A 25,468-nucleotide genomic window follows, 5' to 3' on the forward strand; every position below is an offset into this window, starting at 1 on the left:
ATAGCGTCATAAGGGAAACAGCAATTTGGCACATAAACAAATAATATAGATTGTTATTAGTGAAGTAGCTAGGAGACCGGCACACGATTTGCATTGTGATTGGTTCTTGATAAATTGTTGTCAAAGCAGCTTGCAGTTACCGGGGCGACAGAGCCCCGTTGTTGAAGTAAATACTCAACTGTCACTGAGCAGCAAACTGACAATCAGCTGATAAACATAAAATCGATAATTTTACGGCACATTTTATTCATCGACGTGTTTAATTATATTTTCAAATATTGTTTGATATGTTCTGTAATCGTATAAGGCACAGGCTGTGATCTTCACTACAGTAGTTATTTAAATTATTTATTTTATATGAAGTGGAAATGTGCTACTTGACAGATTTTTTTTTTTTTTTTTTTTTTTTTTTTTTAGGTATATATATACTCTTATAGATTATATGTTTAGTTACATTGTTTTTACTACAAATGATTTCACTACTATTGTTTTTTAAAACTTATGTTAATTTTTTATCCGATGTTTATATATATATATATATATATCGTTAATTTCCCGTTTTATATATATATATATATAAAACGGGAATTATATATATATATAATATATATATATATATATATATATATATATATATATAACGGGAAATTAACGAACCCACCATGTATTGCCTGTTTAGTTTAGTATGATTAAAATAGGTTTTTATAGATATCATATAACATACACACAAAAATAAATTAAAGCAAATTGAAACCCTTATTATTGTTTTTATATATATATACATTAAAAATAATATATTCTTATATATTAATTACTTATTAAAATTTTAATTAATTTATATTTCCATAATTCTGTGACTGAAAAAAAATTCGAAATGGATGGAATTTGAATCACTCCTTCTACGCCATACCAGGTACAAGCACTGTCACTGAAATTTAATTATTATTGCTTTTGTTACAGAGACAAAAGCCCTCAAAGACGTCCAGCTGATAGCACCATCTGCTGTTAAACTCGGGGACACGGTGCTTCTAGGCTGCAAATGGACCTTAGAGGGCAATGAGACCCTGTACAGTGTCAAATGGTACAGAGGAAGGCAAGAGTTCTTCAGTTACCTCCCAAAGGAGTATCCTTTCACGAGGATCTTCGCGCAGCCGGGAATAGACGTTGATGTAAGTATATATATACTAATTACACATATATTAAAACTACATATCTATTATCATTATCAATAATCTATTTTTTTCGTAGATTTTAGTTGAAAAGTCAAAATGAATTTATATTTGTTTACCTTCTGTCTGCAGTTTAACTACATCATGAATAATGAATTATTACTGTATTTCGATTCGGGTTAACTTTCCCCAAGAATCCGGAGTGGTATCATCATCAACATCATATCGGTTATTATCTGTCCAATGCTAAATACAAGCCTCCACCATAGACTGCCATACAGAATGGTCCCATGCCACCTGTACTCATTGACTTCCTGCATTTTCTGTATATTTGTCCAGATTTATATATATATATATATATATATGTTTAATCTTGCCCCTTATGGTATACTACTCTCATCTGTGGGCCGGAGTACCGGATACCAGTTTTGTCCTCTTGATTTGGTTCAAAGACGGGCTTTAAGAATTGTCGACTATCCAAACTCACAGGCGGTATCGAGCCTTTAAGTCCAAGGCAAGAGTTTGCTTCCCTTTCTATGTTCTACCGCTTGTATCGTGGATTGTGTTCTGAAGAATTATTTGAAATGATGCCCACGGCCATCTTTTATCATCGCACCGCCCGCCATCAACAGGGAATTCATTCTCAAACGCTTGAACCTAAATGGTCACGTACCGTGTGGTTTCAAAGGAATTTCCTTCCGTAAACAGGTTGTGGAATGAGTTCTTTGCCGATGTTTTCTCTAGAGACTACAGTATGAGGTTCTTCAAAAAGGATATATTAAGGTTTCTTGAGGGACGGCAACGCGCACGTGCTTGCATTCCTAGTGGTGCAGACGTGTAGTGTAACTAGAAACACGATCTGGACAGCAGAGTCAGTCAGTATGTCTTCTAGGTCTTAGATTTTAAGCTCGCCAGAGAGAAAGTTGGTGTTGAATAAAGGAAAAGATAATTATCTCATTTCGTAATTTAGTATAATCTTACTATTATATTGTATCGCCTTCATTAATTTTAATTATGCAACCAATTTAAAGTAAGCCTTAATTATTTCTGTTATCTTAATAAAACGTAATTATATTCCTTATGTACCTATTCTGATTAAGTATTAAAGCTGGGAATACTTATGAGCACGATTTAAATTAGAGAACAGCTGCTTTTTCCGAAAAAGAAAACCTTAATTGTTTTACCTCGGAATATTCTCTATGTGTATATATTTTGTTATGATATATACTTAGATCGGAAAACTCTCTAGGTATATAGGATTTTTTTATATAACTTAGAATGTCAAACAAGATGACGGCCCATCTGATGAGAAGTATTTAGCCATCGCCTGTTGACATGAACAGCACTATGGACACTATAGAATACACTGTGATACTCACGATGTAACTCGGCCGTTGCCTTTCCTGATGACTATATATACAATAAAACCGTGCGGTCCCGGCATAAAATTAACTACCTCTTCCTTTCTCTTGATTTTGTAAGAGGTAATTAAGGAAACTAAATGGCCTAAGGATAGATGGTAGCGTCACTCTTAAAACATCACTAAAGTCTAACCAATCCACTTGCCAAACATGGCGACTACTGGCAGAACCTTCCTTAGGAGGAAGGCCTATATTCAGCAGGGGACAGCTTCTGCAGATATGATTTTGATATATATAGTAATGTATATTGATAAATAATCCCCAGAATTCAAGCGAAGCTTCACTGATATAGTTGGTACGAAAGTAAACATATGCCTTTTTTAAAGAGTTCAGGCCTATCCTTCTTATTTTATTTTTTTCATTTAAGAGTTTCCTCTTGTCGGTGCAACTAATTCATGCATCTTCTTCTAGCCCGCTCTATCCCAGGCCATATCCTTGATCACCCTATACGACATGACACCTAGTGATTCTTTTATCTGTCCCATGTAGTTATTCCTCGGTCTTCCTTTTCCTCTTTTGCCCTCTATTTTTCCTTCTTATATGCCCTTAAAAAAATCGTCATGTCGTATAAGGTGGCCCAGCATTTTGCCTCTTCTATTCTCTATTATTTTAATTAATGTTCTTTTCTCGTTCACTTTTCTCATTTAGGACTTCCTCATTTGTTAGTTTTTCTGTCCAGCTTATCCTTTAATAGCCGTAGCATTGGTTATATATTGGATATTAAGAATTTATTGGCAAATGAGACCACTCTTATTTATCACTGTATTGCCAAGTAATACTTAGTTATTTTATATGATTCAGTATGATATACAAGTTAACGTATCGGATGGAAGATTAAAAATGTTAATTGCTACCTTCCAATAAATTTCATGTAGACTTCATCCTTATCTGTCACTGATATCAGTGTTTTTTTTATACGACCTAGAATGGCAAACAAGCTGACGGCCCACCTGATGGAAAGTGGTACACGTCGCCTATAGACATGAGCAGTACCATGGACATAACAGAGTATACTGATTCGCCCATGATACCCCCCATGCGTTACCATTCCTGAGGACTCAGATGTTATTCCTCTGTACCCTGTAAATTCACGCCATATCCCACCCTTCAAACCGAAACACAGCCATGCAAACACAATTTCTTCATGGTTGAAACACGAATGGGTTTATATCAAAAACACGGAGTGTATACCTATAACGCAGGCAGAATTAACGTTATCTTATTCTTGGTAACATTATAAATGTAAAAATGAGTTTGTTGCCTCTTAGCGCTTAAGCGATTCTATGAAACATCATGCGGTGTAGACCTCCTGTTTGAAACTTAGATCTTTTCATTCCAATTCCAAATTTGCGGGCAAAAACAAACCACCTATTAAAAACCCTCGTCGTTTAAAACAATATTATTTTATATATAGGTAAATATCAGATAATAGTTCCATGACAAAAACAAGTCGATATATCTTGCAAACTTGTGCGAGCCAACATCATTATGGAAATATACCTCGTAATCTTTAATAAGCGACGCCTTTATTTGCTTCTTTTGTTTCTTTGATATATTTTTAAATACTTTTCATTACATTATACTTTTCCTCGTGAACCGAGTTCAATGTTTTTTGTACAAAATTGTTACTCGTTATCAAAGAGAATACGAGATTTTAAAAGTTGTTATAATGTTTGAAAAATGGCTTCATCTTTTACGTCATTTATTTCCAAATTTGAATATATTTTTTTTCCAAATATAGCTAATATTCCACATTACTTATCATTTTACTTCAAGATGAATACATGTTGAACTAAAATATCAAAAATATGATATTTGAAATATCAAAAATGTGACTCAATGATACAACATTAGTAGCAAATTTTGCCTATTATGTATTCCCATATTAGCCGTTAACTGTCCACTGCTGAACATCGTCCTCTCCTTATTAGAAGATTTGGCCAGTAGTTGCTACACTTGGCAGACGATTTGGCAATTTCAGTTAGGTTTTGGTGATATTTTAATACGGACGCTGCTGCCTTTTACAACACCCACGAGAAAGGAAGGTTTGAGGGTAGGATATAGCAGTGAATTTACAGGGTACAGAGTAATAACACCTGAGTCCCCAGGAATGGCAACGCATGGGAGATATCATGGGCGAAACAATATACTCTGTTATGTCCGTGGTACTGCTCATGTCTGTAGGCGACGGTTACCACTTTCCATCAGGTGGACTGTCAGCTTGTTTGCCATTCTAAGTTGCATAAAAACTTTTTATAATTTATATTAAAAGAGTTTATAGCGTAAAATTCAAGTTATTAACATCTTTTTTTTGTATTTTAGTAGTAATATTGATTCTTTTACCCATAGACGCATAACCATTTCTTTTAACAAGATATATATACAGCGCGCTTGAATATTAAAACGTTCTTTATAGCGAATAACCATTATTACATGCTTATAGCTTATAAACATCAGGAGTCTCATTCGTTGCTAGCTCATAGAATATGAAAATCTTATGTCGCTTTTAAGCAACTTGGAATAGTAGACAAGGTGTACAGATCACGAGATAGAAAGTGGTATTTGTAGTCTATAGACAACCATCGACGTTACAGAATATTTTATGGTGCTTATGGTATCATATAGTCATGTAAGTCCTGGCATAGAATAGGCCACCCCTTCCTTTCCCGTGGGTGTCGCAAGAGACGATTAAGGAACCTTATGGTCGAGGGATGGGCAACAGTGTCTCTCTTAAATATCATTGAAAGTTAAACTGTGGTTGCCAACTCGCCTGCCAAGCATGGCAACGACTAGCAAAATCCCTACTATGAGGGAGGCTATGTTTAGCTATATATGTATGAACATATAGTTATATGTTCAGACGTTTTATATGTACATTCGTTCGTACGTACATTCTACAACCCCAACTACAATATCTCATCCTGCAAATTGAAATATGCAAGCATAGTTGCTTGTCGATATAAGCACATATGGATCTGGAGTATCCATGCAGATGGCTTTTGTGTAATATCTCCAAATAGTGAATTAAGTCTATTGCATTGATAAAACTTGAGTCTAGCCATAAAAATCCGAAGCTGGCGTGTTCATTAAAACAACTAGCGAAGTGGATGCTCAGCGTAATAATACAATTTGAAAAATGATTACCCGAACGGTGCAAGTTCGTCGAGTTACTCTTAAACTGTTTAAAAGTTTTCCGGAGCCCAGCCAACGGGTAATGTAACACGGGGAGCCGGTTAGAGTTACTAGTGCAAAAAATCTTATCTACTTGTTTAAGAATTTAATAAATTAAAACTTAAAATGTTAGGCTGTAAAAGTTTTTCATAATTTTTGGTAATCACTGTAGTGCAGTGTTAGGTACGTTAGTTTGTGTTAATGATCTTCCAAGTTCAAAACTTAATTTTTCTAACATGATTCTTTTAATAGTTGAAAATGGAACGGTGACTCTGCTAGCACTATTGGTTTACGCTGATAAGATATTAATAACAGCTAATGACCGAAGATTAAGCTATGTTATATAGTCAACCGCAATGAATTCATTAGGAAATAACCATTTTGGTTTCCAGGGAGAATTACATAATAGAGTGTAGCTTGACATAATTGCTAGGAATATACCCTACATTGCTAGCATTTGTGTCAATAGTCCTTATTATTAACAAACCCATCTCCTTCGCAGTATTGGCTTGGTTATTTCCAATTGTTGTTTCTTATATTTGCAGCTTGTGCAGTTATATATTTAAACATATCATGCGAAGTAATAAAAATCATAAAACAAATTTGGATCAGCACAATAAAATGATACCAAAGAAAATATCGATTAATAATGTGGATAAGGTGGAGTGAACACAAGAATACAATGGAAAAGGAAAACATGTTCTGCCCGACCTGACAAAGGGCGAAGCCATTATGATGTTATCCTTTTCTTGACTTGTTATTGAACTTGTAGTTTTGGGACTTAAATGGACAACGGTCATATACTGTCGCAACGGGCTTACTACCGACAACAAGACATTAACCACATAGATAAATGTGAGCACACTGACATTTAACTATATCAACGTCGTAAGCCATAAGCGTGAAATTACATTAAACATCTGTTTAAAAAACATTGCCACGTTTATTGGCATTTTCCGCGCTGCGGGCGTAGGTTAAGAAGCAATATACAGTGTACAGAATAAAAATCGTTACAGCCTCTGTTCTCGGTAGGGTTTAACCCCAACAAAGGGTCCGATATTCCAAAACACGGTAACCTATTCGCAGTCCGATTTTGTTTAACGGCGCACAGTAAACACGATTTTATAGGTCGTTAACGCACTTTTCATGTTTTATTGTCAACCATTGTTAGGAAGATTCTCCTTTACGATCGCCACTAAAAACCTTCGCGTTTCATATAAATAAGTAACTGTGGACATATATTTTTATTGTTGTGCTCTCAGGAGTTATGCTTAGAAGGCCTTAATGTGGTGTGCTTATTCTATAAATGTATAATGATATGGAAGATATGGTGTTTGTAGCTACCATTGGAAGTGACAAACAAGATGTGAAGGTGGAAAACGGCAACTGTCGCCTTATCGTGGTACCTTTATATCATGTTTATACCACTCAGGGCTGAATAAAATGGTCCCTTTGCGGTCTATTCGTATATAGTCGCTTACTATTATTTATTATTTTTAGAAACTGTATAAAACTCATGTACATGAGTCTCATGGGTCGTCTGTCAACAAACAGTTGTGTTATATTTCAATTTTAAGGAAATGAAGTTACACACTTTCGGGCATGCACGGGGGATTAACATCTAGTTCTCGGGAATGGCAACCAATGAGACATAATACGGATCTTACAATCTTACCTACGTTCAGCAGCGGACAGTTAAAGATTGAAACGATAATGATGAAACTGTCATTGCTTGTTTGTCACTCCAAGTTGTAGAAAAGGTTTTATATAATAATTATTATACATACATGATTGTCATTCTTATCTTTTGGCTAAGCAGAAACAATGGAACGCCCGATGTTTCGATTTAAACACACATCTTTCGCTTCGTCCATATTTATCAATGTTTTCATTCTCGCTCGACGGTTATGGGTATTTTTAATTCGGCCCTTCTTCAGCACGTTCCTTATTTGGTCGACATACTGTAATTATTATCTCGACTCGTTTTTCATTTAATCTACTCCCATAGTTTGTTTCGTCAAAGTCCTAAATTTTACAGGACTAACATGAGTAACTGTAAAAATTAGGAAATATAGAACCGACAGGGGAGTAAATTACAACGGTTCTAGAATAAAAAGATTAACAAATAATTTTAGAATCATTATAGAATTAGCGAAGATATCACGTAGTATATAAACATAGATTTTTTTAATGATATTATAAATGGTAGAAAAAAATTACGGCACACCTGATAGAAAGCAGCAGCCGTAAACAGCATCAAATAAAAATGCAAAGTATAATTTTGTGAAGTCGCTTCAATTAGAAGGGAATTGGATTCAAATTTCATTACATTTTTTAAACGAATGAATGGTTTATTTTCTTTTCACAAAAGTTATTAAAAAGTAACAATTTGGGGTACAATGAAATATGTGAGACCAATTTTGTGATTGCTTGCAGTAGGTTTTATATATTATCACAACAAATATGTATATAATTGAAATCAAATGCCCTAAATAATTTATTTTTACTAGGTTACAGTTTCAAATCCACATCTAACCAAGTACATCCATACGGTTGACCGAACTTTGTGATTTAGTGAACCGTACAAACAACTGCGGGTAACCACAAATTACACTACCACAATAATAAGGTAACAAGTGTTGCTATCTAAGCTTTTTCGGGAATATATCTGGCTCTTTTGCTATTAAATTTTAATGTGGCCCTTGCTTCGAAATCTAGATTTAATTTACGATCTTTCGAAATAAAGAAACAATGCTTCTATTTACATAAATGTTACCAGACAGTTTTTTTTAATACAACTTAGAATGGCAAACAAGTTGACAGCCCACCTGATGGAAAGTGGTAATTGTCGCCTACAGACATAAGCAGTACCATGGATATAACAGAGTATACTGTTTCGCCCTCCTCCTCCTACCTATACCTATACTTTCCATGCGCTGCCATTCCTGAGGACTCAGGTTATTCCTCTGTACCCTGTATTCACGCCGTATCCCACCCTTCAAACCGAAACACAGCCATGCAAACACAACTACTTTACGGTTAAAACACGAATGGGACAGAGGTACTCAAGCAAACGACTGTGACACAGCAAATGATTGTATTTCAGTTTTAAGGGCGAAATATGGCAATGCAAACAACAAAAAAAAAACCCAAATATCCCAAGACAAAACACCTTTATTCTCAGCAATAGCAGCGCATGAAGGATATCACGGGCAACACAGTATGCTCTGTTATGTCTATAGTACTGTAAATGTCTATAGGCTACGGTTATCACTTTGCATTAGGTGGATCGTCAGCTCATTTTCCACTATAAATTGCAGAAAAAAATGAAAATTTTAATATGAACAATAGATACTAGAACAATAAAAATTTTAAACCTATAATCGTATAATAGAGAAACTATTCAAAAAACTATTCTAAAATGTCTCAAAATAGAGTTTTTATATATTATTTAAAAAGTAAACAATATTATATAGATTATTATTAATTATATTATCAACCAATCATTATAATATTTATTAACAATTAAATTCAGTTTTGAAAATTTTGTAGAAATGTAGTCATATTTAATTTCAGTTTAGCCCGAAACCTGGAAGCCGATCTGGCAACACTGTTGATCACCATCCACTCACCTATTCCGTTAATCGTCATACCATTTCGATTTAATCTAAACTGAACAGCGGCATGCCTCATAATATTTTATGATGATACTTTTATCCGGCCTCTTTAGTGATATTTTTTCATAAGGAGCAACGTTCCACGAAATGCGAATAAAGTCTATTCGTCTGTCTTTCTTTATCTTTTCTATTAAACAGCATTGTCCCCGTCGAATTTAGATGGCGGGAAGTAACGTCACGTACATTTAAGGGGATTTCCACTGAGTAAAGCCCTCCATTACAACTATTTTTTATTTCGGTGGCATCGTAGTTGGATGTGTTCTAAGGGTTTTGGGCTATATTTATTTTAGCAAATGTCCTCACAGTAATATGAAACTGATGGCGATAAAAAAAAGTAATTTAAAAAAGTAAATATGTTCAAAATATTTTTTTTTAATGAACGAATATTATTTAAAATGATATCTACATAGGTTCTTAATTCAAATATATTTTCTTTATTGTATTTGTTATGAATATACATCATACATTATGCAATATCTTGAATAATTCACATTTTTTATTACTCTTTATTAGGTAATTTAAAACGTCGAAATTACTTTGTTTGTCTAGTTTTCGAACGATCTCACTCATATTTAATGGATAAAGGCAGTAAATAAATTATTCAAAATGTTTCATCAAGTTATTTAAATACATATGATCGATATGTGTTAATTTCATACAAAGTTGTTTAACTTTTTATCAAAAAACATCTTAACAATGTTTTTCATACACTACTAATATTGTAATTAATAATCATAAGAATTTAAATTAAACAAAAAAAAAAAACGAGGAGGTTTGTAATACAGCTGTATTTTTATTATGTTTGTTATTTCATAACTTATAAAGCGATTTAGAATTTTTTTTTCTATCTTAATATTTATTATAAAAAGTTTTATGAGATTAATTAAAAAGTATAACAAGATGTACTTTCAGATTTTTAATGGATAATAATGGTATAATAACAAGTAATAAGTATAACATTGTTTGATTTACAAATTGGGAATCTGTAATTGGATTTTCTATGATGTTTTATATAATATTTTTTAATTATACCAGATAGAAGCTGTTGATTTTAGATGTTATAATAGAATAAATATTTCTGCCATAGTCTGCCAAGCGTGGCAACTACTGGCAAAACCCCATAACGGGGACGCTTATGTACAATAGTGGGTAGTTAAAGACTGATATGACGAATAGAATAAATAATAAAAATAATACGAGAAAAACTGCGGGATATTATCAGTTTATAAATTAATAGTACAAAGGGGATATTATTACAGGGAAACCACGATTAATAACGAGTACAGAAGCAATGAATATGGGGATAAAAACTTTCCAACATTTCGGTAGACGATAGATAATCCCAGTTCCGCTGTGGGTTGCCGAGTCTGGAACAAATATTTATCTTACCAACTTACCCTTTAGTGCTTCTATAAGCTTATATAGATTGAACATTAAATAGTTGGGAGGTGATTGTCAATAATGGGGATTAGGGGCCCCATTGCTAGCGTTGTTGGTCGATCTTCTCGTAGGCACATCCTGAAATCATCGTTGGTTAATTTCTGGTAATTTCGTCACCGTCCGTCGCAATGTCATTCTTCACTAGCAATTTATTGGAGTAAATCAGTAGTACATTCATTCAATATAATAAAACATTAAATAGTATACTTTTATTGTTAACTAACGTGGCGATATATTGTTTTAACAAAGCGAGCTTATAAATACTCCTGAAAACGATCAATTAAATATTGGCGGGTATTTTTATATAAAAATGAAACGTAGCTCTTCATTTTTTGGTTTTGCCAGTAATAACCAATCGAGTATATGAATTGTATGGTACAGCCATGGTATCCATATTGTTGTATTGTATACATTGTTGAATTGTTTTTATCTGATTTGTGTTTCACATGAGATTTTTTTATACAAAAATTAATAAACTTGGACGATTTTTTGTTAACCCTTAAATGCCTGAAGTTTCAAATTTGATACCGGGGTTTGCATTGTTTCATTGTTAAATAAATTTAAATATTTTGATTACCGCAATGCCTAAAATATCAAAAATGATACCAAATGTTTTTTTTTTTCAAAATAAATGTATAAAAATATCGTTTTGATTTTTTTTTTACTATTTTTCCCCATTAGTAAACACAGTAAAGGATACACTTATATATCTTTTAATTTGATTTAAAAAATCAGGCTTTTAAGTGTTAAAGCTTTTTTTATCCGAAAGCTTTTATTCAAAGCATTTTAATACAGACACTCTCATATATAAATATCATCATCATCATCATAATCATCATGCTACTGACCGTAGGCGTCCACTATTGGGGGATTTGCCACGCTTGGCAGATGGGTTGGTTCGGGAGCGTTCTTTATGGTAGTCAATGAAGAAAGCCTATATTCAGCAATGGACAGTTAACAATATTTTGGCTAAATTCTTGTGGAAAGTTGTTAAGTTTCATAAATCATCATGATATTAATAAAAAGAAACGAGTCAATTATTTTGACAACTAGCTGACAATTAGTTGACTCGTTTTTGAGGTTCGATGCTTTATCTACATATTATAAGATATCGACATTTTTTTTATACAACTTAGAATGGCAAACAAGCTGACGGCTCACCTGATGGAAAGTGATAACCGTCACCTATATAGACATGAGCAGTGCCATGGACATAACAGAGTATACTGTTTCGCCCATGATACCCTCCATGCGTAGCCATTCCCGAGGACTCAGGTGTTATTCCTCTGTACCTTGTAAATTCACGTCATATCCCACCCTTCAAACCGAAACACAGCCATGCAAACACAACTGCTTCACGGTTGAAACACGAATGGGACAGAGGTACCCAAGCAATCGACTTTTGTACAAAGTCTCCCTTTGGATCTACATATACATATATACTAGATACGATTTGCATTACACGTAATACGATAGAAGCAATTTGTGTAGGAAACACAATTTTCGAAGCGATCACACTCACGAGTCCCAATCAGAATAAAATCGTTCGAAATCACCATTACGTTGTAATAATAAGTGCCTGTAATATCGATACCGATAACATTTCGATTCTAAATCGATTCGCGTCAGATTGAAACGATTACTGCTATACCTTCATTGGCGCTCAACGTTATTGCCTGTTTATTAGATATCCCCCGTTTTGGATACGAAAATGGCTATAACTTGTTATATACTTGGTTTTAATGTGAATCCCTAGGTATTTTAGTCAATTTGCATTGTTTTTTTTAAATAAAGAACAATGTACCTACGCAAATATTTGTTTAAAAGTTTAACAATTTTTCCGATCTGTTAGAATATTTTTATGCAACTTAGAATGGCAAAAAAGCTGATGGCCCACCTGATGGGTAGTGGTAACCGTCACCTATAAGGGGGAAAGGGATTGTTAGTGATGGGGTCTAACAGCCCCAATGCTTGCAATATTACTAATCAGGTCGACCTCCACGTGGCTCCCCCTGAAAACCATCGTGGTTACTTTCTCGTGGAATTCTTCACGATGGGCAGATAGACCTGCTTTCATCGTCATCTATAATCTATCACTGGTGCCCTGCCAGCGTATACCGTTAGCGTAGGCGGGGTTACTATTGCATTAACACCCATTAAAAAAAACCGTCGCCTATAAACATGAGCAGTACCATGGACATAACAGAGTATACTGTTTCGCCCATGATACCTCCAATGCGTTGCCATTCCTGAGGACTCAGGTGTTATTCCTCTGTACCTTGTAAATTCACTGTCATATCCCACCGTTCAAACCGAAACACAGCCAGACAAACACAACTGTTTCATGGTAGAAACACGAATGGGGCAGAGGTACCCAAGCAAACGACTTTTTTACAAAGTCTCCCTCTGATGTGTGATATGTTCCTACGTTATTTTTAATTAAGCGTTTTAAAATTTACTTTGTAAAAATTCTATCAGACATTCAAGGGTTGACTGGAAGAAATCCTTTTTATTGGATAAGTCCGCCATTGTACTCACTCTTTTCCTAAAAACTTTGTAACCTATACTCGTAATTCAAGACTTTACTGTACAATAAAGTGTTACAAACATACCAACGAACTGTTTTTTTATTGTATTGTTATTAATAATATTTTTTAATTATTAATGCAGCTTTATCTCCATTTATTAGTATCTAAAGTAGTTTAAATCTTGGTATAAGCATAAGAATATTCTTATAGCAAATGTTAGATTATTCAAATACGTTCAATACTTGGAGAATAATTAAGTAAATAAATTCAAGAATCAAAACAGTTTAACATAATTTCATATACAACTGGGATTTACACCTTCATTAATTTTAGTTCTTTATTTTATTCATTTTATAAAAATTTAATCCATTATCATTATTTATTTGAATACAAATATTAATTTTAATTGTTTATTTATTGTCATAATTTATTTCATATTTTTTTTATATATATTCTATATGTAACGTATATAATGCGCATCTATAGTTCAATATAAGTACGAAATGCGAATCAAGTCCTGCCAATCGGCCTGATTGCTCCCCATTACCCGTATATTAGACTCATTAGTTAAATAGATCAAGGATTAGCCTTAGATAATGTTCGAAATGATTAGAATAGTGTAGCGTGAGTGATCAATACGTTATGTTGAGTGCGTTGATTTGTATTATACACTATATGGATTCATAATCTAATTGATTCAATTATTCAAAGAGCAGTTTGTACATGTGTATAAGGTATAAAAGGTTTTATGTAAACATTTACTAAAATGAAGTCGATATTAATATAATATCATACTATAGCTTACCAGTCGTTAACTGCCCACTGCTAAACTAAGGCCTCCTATTTGAGGGTGTTTTGCCAATAGTTGCCACACTTGGCACCCGAATTGGCAACCCTAGTTAGGCTTAGGAGATGAGCTTAGATTAGCTGCCCATCTCTCGGCTTCTGGTACGTACTCCTCTGTCGTCTCTTACGACACCCACGGGAAAGGAAGGGGTGGTCTAATCTGTACCGTGACTACCCAGCAACACTATATTATTATAACATTTATTAAAAACAATATTAGATTAAGTATAATTTATAATAATAATTTCGGACTTTCCCTCTTTGAAGTCGGTTGAAGATATATTATATTAATTGATAACTAGCGCCAATACAGAAAAAAATCTTATAATACGTAAAATAAAAACAATCTGAAAACACCGAAATTTATTTCCCAACTGGTACCTGTCAAGATCAAGACTGTCTAATTAATTAAATCTTAGTTCTCAACAACCCGCTTCATTTATTTTTTCCTAAATTTAAGACATTTATTTTGTTTTCAATATTACAATTAATATAAAAATGGAGATTACTTTTCTAATAAGTGATATTAAAATGTAGGGTTTTAAATGACATTAAAAATACCAGAGGGAGACTTTGTACAAGACTCGTTTGTTTGGGCATCTCTGTTCCATACGTGCTTCTACCATGAAGAAGTTGTGTTTGCATAGCTGTGTTTCAGTTTGAAAGGTGGGATATGGCAATGAATTTACAGGGTACAGAGAAGGACCTGTGTCCTCAGGAATGTCAACGCATGGGGGAGTATCATGGGTGAAACAGTATATTCTGTTATGTCCATGGTACTGCTCATGTCTGTAGGCGACGTTAACCACTTTCTATCAGGTGCGCTGTCAGCTTGTTTCTATTCTGAGTTGCAAAAAAAAAAACTTTTTCAATGGAATTAAATATTTTAGTCGACTCTATCTAGACGCGTTATTTACATTCAAATCTTACACTTTCTTTTTATCTAATGTTTATGCTAGGATAAAAGATTTTTCTTATAAATTTAAACTCTACATGTCTACTAATAAGGTATAACATAAATTGCACGCTTGAATTCATTTGTTTTTTTTTAAGTATGTTACTCATGTAATAAACAGCTGTATCGCGTTGCTTTGCCCGCATAAATCAGTATATAAAGTATCCTGTCAATTAATTTAGGATATAACCTACCCGTCTACTAAATTTCATACAAATTCGTTCATCCATTTAAGCGTAATTGAGTGACAAATATACAAAATATCCAATCCAATTAAACGCTGTTACAAATTTCCACATTTTTAAATTTTAATATATTGGATTTTGTTTCAATTCGAATTAAAATTTCATTTCAGATCCTTACATAATGTGTCTGTTTAGTGCGGGCTTTCGATAGGGAAGGGATAGGAATGGATATTTTAGGGTCCTAATGACCCTACTATCCGGTGAAACATCTGGCTAAGTGACTGGCGGTAAAGCTTTATTAACTGTGCAGGTAAACTCTTGGTATTAAGTCGTAATACTCCTAAACCTATCTCACATATCGGTAGTATCATGTACGACAGTGACACGGCTGCGAATCGTCCGTTTTCTTCTAAACAGAATTTATTATCTTTACAAAGCTAAATTATTAGCATTGATTTAAGAGAGTATTCAGGGTTGCCAGTTGATATTTTTGATTTTTATTCCAACGTGCTTTTTTCTTTTTTCTACAAATTTTTCATTATTGTTCACTTTATATATATATATATATATGAACTTATCAAAGACGCCGTCACATTCGTTTAGAGTTAGAAGCGTCTAACGAACGAATTGAAAGTATTTTACATCAACAACCGTTTCCTCCCCTCAATTTTCGGTCACGAAGTACGAAAATACAAATTGAAAACGATATGACATCTCATTGTTCATTCATGTGAATAGAAAAATACATACGACGAGCATTTTTAAACTTCAAAAATTAGGCTCCCAATTGGATTGTGTTTTTTTTTTTATGCATTTCTATATATTTATAAATTCTTAATTGATATTGACAATAGAAAGTAAGTTATCATATTATTTGATTATAAAAATAGCAGGATACGGTAATAAAACATATATGTATTTGAGATATAAAATAATAAGTTTAGTGAAAAAAATACAAGACATGTCTTATAAAAATCTGACATAGAACAAACTTAAAAAATAATACATTGTTCTAAAAAACCTCAGTGTCAACAGCCAGTATTAAAACTTCAACATGAAGTCATTCCAAACTCCCCGTATAGGGAAGGCTCATGTTCGGCAGTGGATACTTAACAGCTAACATCATCATCTTGGAGATCGTAATTAATAAAATGTGTATAATTTTTGTGTGTTTAATGAATTAATTTATAAGCAGGCGGCATTTAAATTTATAAGCGATCACGATTCGAACACAGCACTTTTTGATAATAGGTACTTTTTATAATCCATAGGGTTTTTTTGTTTTATCAGTTTTAGTATAGATCGAAGTCACCATAACATCATACATTGGAAAATAAAAAAAATTATACAGACAATTCTACTTTCTAAATTTAAATATAAAATTTAAAATTTCTAGGAAACATCAAATTATTACATTTATTACTAAGTGAGTATATGGGATCATTATATTGTAAGAGTAATTGTAAAAATAAAAATGATACAAAATACTTAAAATATATTTGAAATAACCAGATAAACAGTCCATAATGATTCGTAATGATGGTTATTTTTACCGAATACTTTCGTTTATATTTGAGTAAAGATATAAAATATGTTCTCGTTTTTAATTAATTGAAAATGGCCGCCAGTTTAATTAATATATGTATATGTGTCTATTTTAAGCAATACGTACATTTGTATGTTAGTATATTATTACATTAAAAAAATAGTTCCCAATTCTAAATTAAACATTTGATTATTTGCAATACGGAAAAAAGTACGTTTGTTTTGATTAAAAAAAAAAAGTCTCACCCAATTGGACATTTAGCAAAAACGTGTTTCAGCCCATTTGACGTTTCTCTGACTAGAAGTTGAACATTTGATGTTCTATCTATTTGATTTAAGCTGCGAGATACGATTCCGCGTTCTAAATTCAAATATAATTCAAATTCCATTTATGAAATAACGCTTCATTTATTGGTGCGTTTCATTCCCTTTAAATTCAGAATAGTGAGGTGACTAGTCAATATTTATTTCATAACGTTCCAAGTCGCTTTTTTTGCGAAGCAAAATCTACTTGTTTATTTTATTTTTCTCTCGCTATACCCCCATTTAGGGTTGTATCTCACAATGGAAACGACTCGGTTGATAGTTCGAACGGCCGACTATTCGCTATGGATACAGTTGGTTGCCAAATCACCTAGATGAGTATACTATTGCGGTGGTTTTATTTTATTTGCGGCATATAAAAAGATACTGGGATGTGAGTGAATTTTTTGGGCGATATTCACTATGTGATTGCATTTTTATAATATATTTGTTTTTAGCCGTGACTATATCTACGTGACCGGGATATGTTTACTGACTGTGATAAAAAGTAGCCTTTATCCTTGTCCATCCCGTAAAGTACGTACATACTAAATTTTATAGAGATTGATTAAGTCATTAAGACGCTATAAGATAACATTGTTTTTTTTGTATATTTATGTGTAACTTAAAATCTGCTTAATCAATTATAAAAATTCTTTCATATTGGCGTATTAAAGACTATATTCCAGAGCTCCTTAAAAAACTGCATGTGTACTTTCATACATACATGAAGCTTTTTTCGCATCCTGGGGTGGGCACAAAACAATTCCGGTGTGGGCTAGACCCACCCGGACTTCCCTAAAATATGCTTATCTTTTTTCACCTACATGATCAGAAAGTAACATAAACTATGTATAACATAAGCTATAAAAAACGAGCAAAGCCAAGGCGGGCCGCTAGTATGTTGTATGAGTTTAATTTCAGGCACAAGGTGTAATGAGATTTATTGGTATACCAAATTTCATTTAAATCTGTAAAAAATGAAAATGGAATGGTAACACCAACAAAGCATGCATTAATATCAACTTATAATACATGATAATGTATTTAAATTATAAAATGCTACTTTAATTAAAGACGTCCACGCCAGGATAGAATAGAATAGAATAGAAACATTTATTGTCATACAATTACAATATAAAATATAAATAACATATACAAAAAGGATATGATGATGAGGATGTGATAGCGCTGGTTTTACAGTCCCTCTCTTAACAAAACAACCAAAGTGCAGAGTATTTCTCGATACTAATTAAAAAAAATACTAATATATGTATACATATACACACACACATATACATACACACACACACACACACATACATACACTCATAGGTAAAATATCATATTGAGGATCAGATACTCTCTCTCCATTACTGAACTAAGACCTCTCTCAATTCAGAGTTTTTACCAGTACATAGTTCTTAGGCAGATATGTTGGCGACAACAGCCAGGCTTTGGTGACGTTTTAAGAGGGACGCTGCTGCCCATCCCTAAATAGTCTTTCCTGCCATGAGTAGCAACTACTGGCAAAACTCCCCCAAACAGGAGGCCTATGTTCAGCAGTGGACAGTTAACGGCCGATATAACCAACACAATTTGGGGGGAAAGGATTGTTAGTAATGAGGAGTTTAGTCCCCATTGCTATCAATATACCCTATCAGGTCGACCTCCACGCGGTTCCCCCTGGAAACTATCGTGACCAATTTATCATTGAATTCGTCACAATGGGCTAACTGACCTACCTTTTCATCCTCACCTATCACCGCTCATTGGTACCCCGCTAGTGTATACCGATAGCGTAGGCGGGGTAACCATGCCATTTTCACGCATAAAAAAAAACCAACAAAATTTTTACGTTATATTTTATTCCTTTTTTTGTATAAAATATTTCTAAAGTCCCTTACTTCTTACGGTTACGGTATGGAAAAAACCGATGGTTCTATAAGAGAAAACCGATATGACCCTTTTTAAGAACAAAAACCGTTCTTAATCCTAAAGAAACAAAGTCAAATGAACGATTACTCGTTACAATAGGAATTTACCGTCATTTTGACGAGATCTTACAAAAATAAGCCGCTCATGGCCACAATACAGGAACGTTCAACTCGATCTTGAAAAATAATAAAAGACTAAAGAAAATATCGCGAAAAATTAAAATGAGCTCGGTCTATGTAAACAAGGGGATGCTTTTATTTTTCCAATATTCGATCAATATTAGAAGTGGGACGCAGGAAATTGTTGGACATTGAAGAAAAAAGTGCCTTTTAATTACGCTCCGTAGCTTTGAGGGTCAGTGGAGTGTTGAAACTTGCTCCTATTTTAGCTATTCGCTGTTTTGTGTAATGCCTGTTTCAACTTACTGTTTTATGAGTTCTCGCTCTGGAAAAGAAATTGGGATATTGTAGTTTTGTTAGTGGAGACAGTTTGAATGGTCGGTATTATTGTTAGGACTCCCTGTTTCGATAGGTATAAATTTTTTGGACATACAAATTATTGTAAATGTATAAAGTTGCATTTCTTTTTATTTTTATGTTACATACCTATGTAAAGTCAAATTATTAATCTGTCACTTCTGTGATAGGTTTACATATTTAATCTATGGTAACTCTGTATATGTCAGTCAGTCTTTGTAAGTCATTCATTCAATGGTACCAACGCAACATGGAAGTATTTAGTTATTGTACTAACTGTTTAAAACAAATAAAAGTTACTTGAATAATAGTTGTTTATTTAACATTATATCTTCATAAAGTTGGCGACAGACGCAACATGTTAGAATGTAAATATTCATAATGGTTCTGCCTCCTGATTGATATATTATGATAAAACTTTATAACATTCGCTAATTTTCAATTTTTTTTTTTATTTTTAACAATGATGTTATTTCATTGTTTATCAGATGGTAAGCGGTTACTATAACTACATATGTATTCCTGAAATACCAAGTACTCCTTACCAATCCCTGATGAAAACTTTTCATGATTATTTTTAATAAAAACAGTCTAAAGCCTTTTCTTAAACGACTTTTAAAAGCAGTTGGTTCTGTAATCTTAAATATTTTTATGTGTATGTATTTTATTATTATTTCGGCGAGCTTATTTAGCTGATTCATCTCTTTTCGGTATCATGACGTACCAAGAGGTAAAGAGACTCATAGAAAGTCTTTATGAGTGGCAAGAACTCCATCGACAAGAGAGAAACTCTTACACGATGATGATAATAACGATTCTATATTAATTTTGTAATAATTAAAGCTACTTTTTGTTGTCAGCAAAGAAATTGTAGCGAAAAATACTGTTTTTTGCGAAACAAAATCGTATTTTAAATGAAAACATTTACAATATAATCTGTCTGTGAAACACCTCGTAGTTCATCGGAGCGAAATATACTCCGAAATAAACATAAATGAGATTATAGTCCCTAAAAAGGATTAACTCGATCCCTATAAGTATATTAATCACCATACGTTTACACAGGTGTCGCGGTCAACGTCGCAGCAGGTTGTGTTGCGAGAGGCGACACGCGCTCTCGCCGGCCGCTATCGCTGCGAAGTGTCAGCTGACGCGCCCTCGTTCCACACACAAGTTCGCTCGGCGTATATTCACGTCGTCGGTGAGTCGTTAGCTTTATATTTTGCATGTTTACCATTTATTCTTACAAATAAACTTTAAAAGAAATGGATTTTTTCAAAAGACAATAATAGGTACTACATAAAAAAGATACTTAAAAAAGTTAAAAGGTTGACAAAATACATATGCGAATGTGGATTAATGTAGGTATCCAGGGACTAACATAATATTGATGCCGTTAATTTATAATTAATCTACTCTACTCTTATGTTATATATGCCCCGCTCGCATTATTCTTTCGCTGTATACACCAGTATTACCGTAACTGCCTATGACGCAACATCGTCGGACGGTTGTGTCGTATTCCCGCTGATACCCATCCACGTTGGGTGGAAACCGCCCTTTTTGACCGCGTGTGAGACGCCGATTCATCGTAGCTGAGCGTATTTTGTTTTCCTATCATCTATCTACGCTGAATAGACCGTGATAAACCGCTGATAAAGTCCACATCCGCTGATCTCAAGACGGAGACGATCTTTGGCAGAGAAGAAGCGCTGCAAAGATCTGGATGCAAGGATTGTCGTCAGCAGAGACACAGAGGTACTTACTAATGGATGCAGCTTATTACGTCACAGCTAAAGGTCAGGCCTCGTCTTCATTAAAGTATATCTTTGGTATTCTGAACCATATATAGGTATACATAACCATATATAGACATATACAGCTCGCAGTACGTTTATTAAGAACCTAATATTGATTCCATATTAGGTTCGTAATGTTCTTTCTCTCTGTTGAGTTCTCTGGAACCGATGTACGTGCATGAGATGACTTATGTAAGTACAGGAAGCAAGAGATGTATGTAAGGAAAGAGGTCTTTGGCGCTTACTTTTCTCTGCCTATGTCACAAGGGACTTGGCGTGAAGATAAATAGATAATTAAAAAAATTGGATGTTAATGGTATTCAAGGTTTACACGTAAAAATGAAAAATATCGTGAATATTGATTTATATTTTATGCCAAAAATTTTAATGTAAATTAAAAAAAATTGTCTTTCTGTGTGCTCAATAAGGCATTATAAATATAAAGTGACACTACTGTTATAACCTTATCGTTACTGGCACTGTTGTATGAATAAAGGAAAACTACATAGTGTTCTATACAATGATACCTACATCTATATAAATAAAACAAAGTCGGGTTATTTACACCATTTATAATTGTAGAAAGGCTGGAAAGATTTTGGTGATATAGGATTTGTTAGATTCGTCTCCATCCCGAATAGTAAAATGATTATTAAAATATCAGAATAGAAAAAAAAAAAAACAGAAAAGAAATATTTTCGACTATTAGGCGGTACGAAGTTCGCTGCAACTTGTAATATAACTTAGAAAAAAAAAAAAACATAATCTCGTTATATAACAAAGCTGATACGTTTGCTCCATCCCGAGGATCAGCGGATGAATCGACCAATCGCTTGGAATATATGTTTTTATAAAATTGTGTGCTAGAAGCAATAGTAATATCTTGTAATAGCATTTGATAGAGACTGAGTTTCTTATGAGACATTTCTTAAGCTACATTTCAAATTAAAAACTCGAGTAGCATCAAATTAAACTAAAACCTTTTAATAATATTTATTGACCTTATTTTTGAATGATTATATATATATATATATATATATATATATATATATATATATATATATATATATATATATATATATATATATATATATATATATATATTTGCATGATATTGGAATGGTAACTCTGGTTGGTATATGCTGGCGGGGCACTAATGAGGGATGATAGGTGAAGATGAAAACAGGCTAGTTAGTCCATCATGACGAAATTTCACAAAAATTAACCATAATGGTTTCCAGGGGCGAACGTCTTAGAAGTTGACCTGATAGGGTATATTGCTAGCAATGGGGCTGTTAGACTCCATTACTAACAATCCCTTTCCTTCCTCCAATTCAAATCAATTACCGAAAGTATTTAAGCACTAGCTTTCGAACGGTTGCATTTATTTGGCAAATTATTTTTTGGTGGCGTTTGAAATTATCAGAACAAGTTTTTGTATGAAAAAAAATGTTTGGAAACTTGTATAGAAAAGCGAAAAATAAGTACACAAGTGCGAAGCCGGAGCAGGTTTCTCAAAAGCATTTTCTCCTGCCAGCGCTCAGTCTGTTGAAGGAATGAGCTTCCTGCCGAGGTTTTCCTTAGAGATTACAGTGTGGGTTTTTTCAAAAAAGGTATGTTAAGGTTTGTTTAGGATCGACAAAATGCACGGGACAGGCGTGTTGCAGGCGTCTATAGGCTACAGTGACCGTTTATCATCAGACGGGCTGTATGCTTGTTTGCCACCTTTGTGGTATAAAAAAGGCAGTAAGTTTATGGTAATATTACTACTTTTGAAATGATAAAGTACATCATCATCATCATATTAGCCTTAAGCTGTCTATTGTTGAACATAAGCCTTCCTTAGAATGGCAAACAAGCTGATGGCCCACCTGATGGAAAGTGGTAACCGTCGCCTATAGACATGAGTAGTACCATGGACATAACAGAGTATTCTGTTTCGCCTATGATACCCCCCATGCGTTGCCATTCCTGAGGACTTAGGTGTTATTCCTCTGTACCCTGTAAATTCACTGTTATATCCCACTCTTTAAATCGAAACACAGCCATGCAAATACAACTGCTTCAAGTTAGAAACACGAATGAGACAGAGGTGCCCAAGCAAACGACTTTTATACAAAGTCTCTCTCTGGTAAATTTGGGTTTTGATAGTAGTTACCACGTTTGGCAGACGGATTGGCAACTGCAGTTAGGTTTTGGAGATACTTTAAGAGAGACGCTGCTGTCCCGCCCTCGCCCTCTCTTAGTCGCCTCTTACGACACTCACGGGAAAGGTAGGGGTGGCCTATTTTATGCCGGGGCTATACGGCTAATTGTATGTAGGGTAATGGGAATGTAAGGTAATTACAAAAAAAAATGTTCTGAATATAAAATAAACGAGTGTAATATAATAAAATAGACATAACGAATATTAAAATATTTTCAATACTAATACCGTTACAGAATGAAATAAAATAAAAAAATTCTTTGTACATTTTAAATTTGTATGTACAATTACAGAATGAACATACTCGTAAATGAAATTAAAAGGAAATATCTCTAATACTCTTATATTTAAAATGTTATAATGCTAAATATAAAAATTATGCATTATTCAGAATAATTTTAATATATTAACATTTTAAATGATTTTGGAATTTACGTACAATATTAATTTAAAGTCATGCTATTGCCGTGTGGTCCCGGAATAGAATGGGTCATCCCTTCCTTTCCTGTGGGTGTCATAAAACGACTAAGGGACGGCGAGGGATGGGCAGCAGCGTCCCTATTGAAGCATCGCCAATGCCTAACTGTGTTTGCCAACCCGCCTACCAAGTAGGGTAATTACTGGTAAAAGCCCTCTTATGGGGGAGGGCTATGTACAGTGGTCTATTAAAGGCTGATATGATGATGATGATGATGAATTTAAAATCATGAATATTACATATTTACGTAGATTAATTATTTTCTGAATGCCAAATGAATGGTATTACTTTGGCTCTTTGTGGAAATATATTGGATTAAATTTACGTTATAAATATATGTACTGATACAAGCTTTTTTTTATATTATCATATATATATTATTATATATATATATATATATATATATATATATATATATATATATATATATATATATATATATATATATAATGGCAGGTATAATAATAATAATATCCTATATGGAAATGAGATCTATTTATCAACCGACTTAAAAAAGAAGGAGATATTCGATTCGATTTTATTCTTTATATAATATTTATTTATCTCATAATGCCGTTAGTCGTAAACTGATTTTGGAAGTTATTTTTTATCTAAAAGGTTATATTTAGAGAATATATTCAGTGATACTTGTTTGTCACCACAGTGGTAAAACAAAAATAACTAATTTTGCTACAATTGAAAATGGCTTTTTTGTGGAACACAATTTCGTTTTATTTTATTATCCTGTTTAATAGACTACAAACTAATGGAAACATATTTTCAAAGTACGTAATAAATACACACATACATACGTAGAAATTTATTCAAAACAAAACAACACATACAGCTGTATGTCCACTTTCTTTCGTCCAATAAAAAAAATATATAACTAGTAATATTCCTACAACTACACAAGAGAAGGATAATCCCATAAAGCGGGAAAAAACCAACAATAACACCATCAATATCCAAGCGGACATTTGCATGGGAGATATTCTATCGATTGCGGGAAGCTGGCTCATCACAAAACTAAGCTCATCGATAACGTAGCGGGTAAACATGTCGGGTTAGATGTTTGGATAGTGAGCTTGTTATTTCGTGTTAGTTGCGATAGATTAAAAGCATAAAAACGTAGTAATTACAAAAAATACTTGACAAATAAGAGTTATGTATTTTTAGGCCAAACCGATAATTTATTTATTTATTTAACTCTTTATTGTACCTTAAACAAAAATATACAATGACAATTAAATAATTCAAGTGAAATACAGTAACATAAATACAGATTGAAGTATACACGTAAAGATACAAAAGGCGGTCTTATCGTTAGC

The 25,468-nt window shown here is 33.4% G+C and overlaps 1 protein-coding gene across 1 annotated transcript in view; it reads left to right on the plus strand.

Moving 5' to 3' along the window:
* The window catches only part of LOC113514039 (uncharacterized), a 399,604-nt gene that overhangs the window by 159,723 nt on the left and 214,413 nt on the right, over positions 1 to 25,468 (plus strand). The window contains exons 3-4 of the mRNA XM_052895371.1: positions 961 to 1,169; positions 20,720 to 20,855. Coding sequence (XP_052751331.1) covers positions 961 to 1,169; positions 20,720 to 20,855 — 345 coding nt within the window. The remainder of the gene's footprint in view (positions 1 to 960; positions 1,170 to 20,719; positions 20,856 to 25,468) is intronic.

Source organism: Galleria mellonella, unplaced genomic scaffold (assembly GCF_026898425.1).
Source record: "Galleria mellonella isolate WM207_F2 unplaced genomic scaffold, CSIRO_AGI_GalMel_v1 utg117, whole genome shotgun sequence".
Lineage (NCBI taxonomy): Eukaryota > Metazoa > Arthropoda > Insecta > Lepidoptera > Pyralidae > Galleria > Galleria mellonella.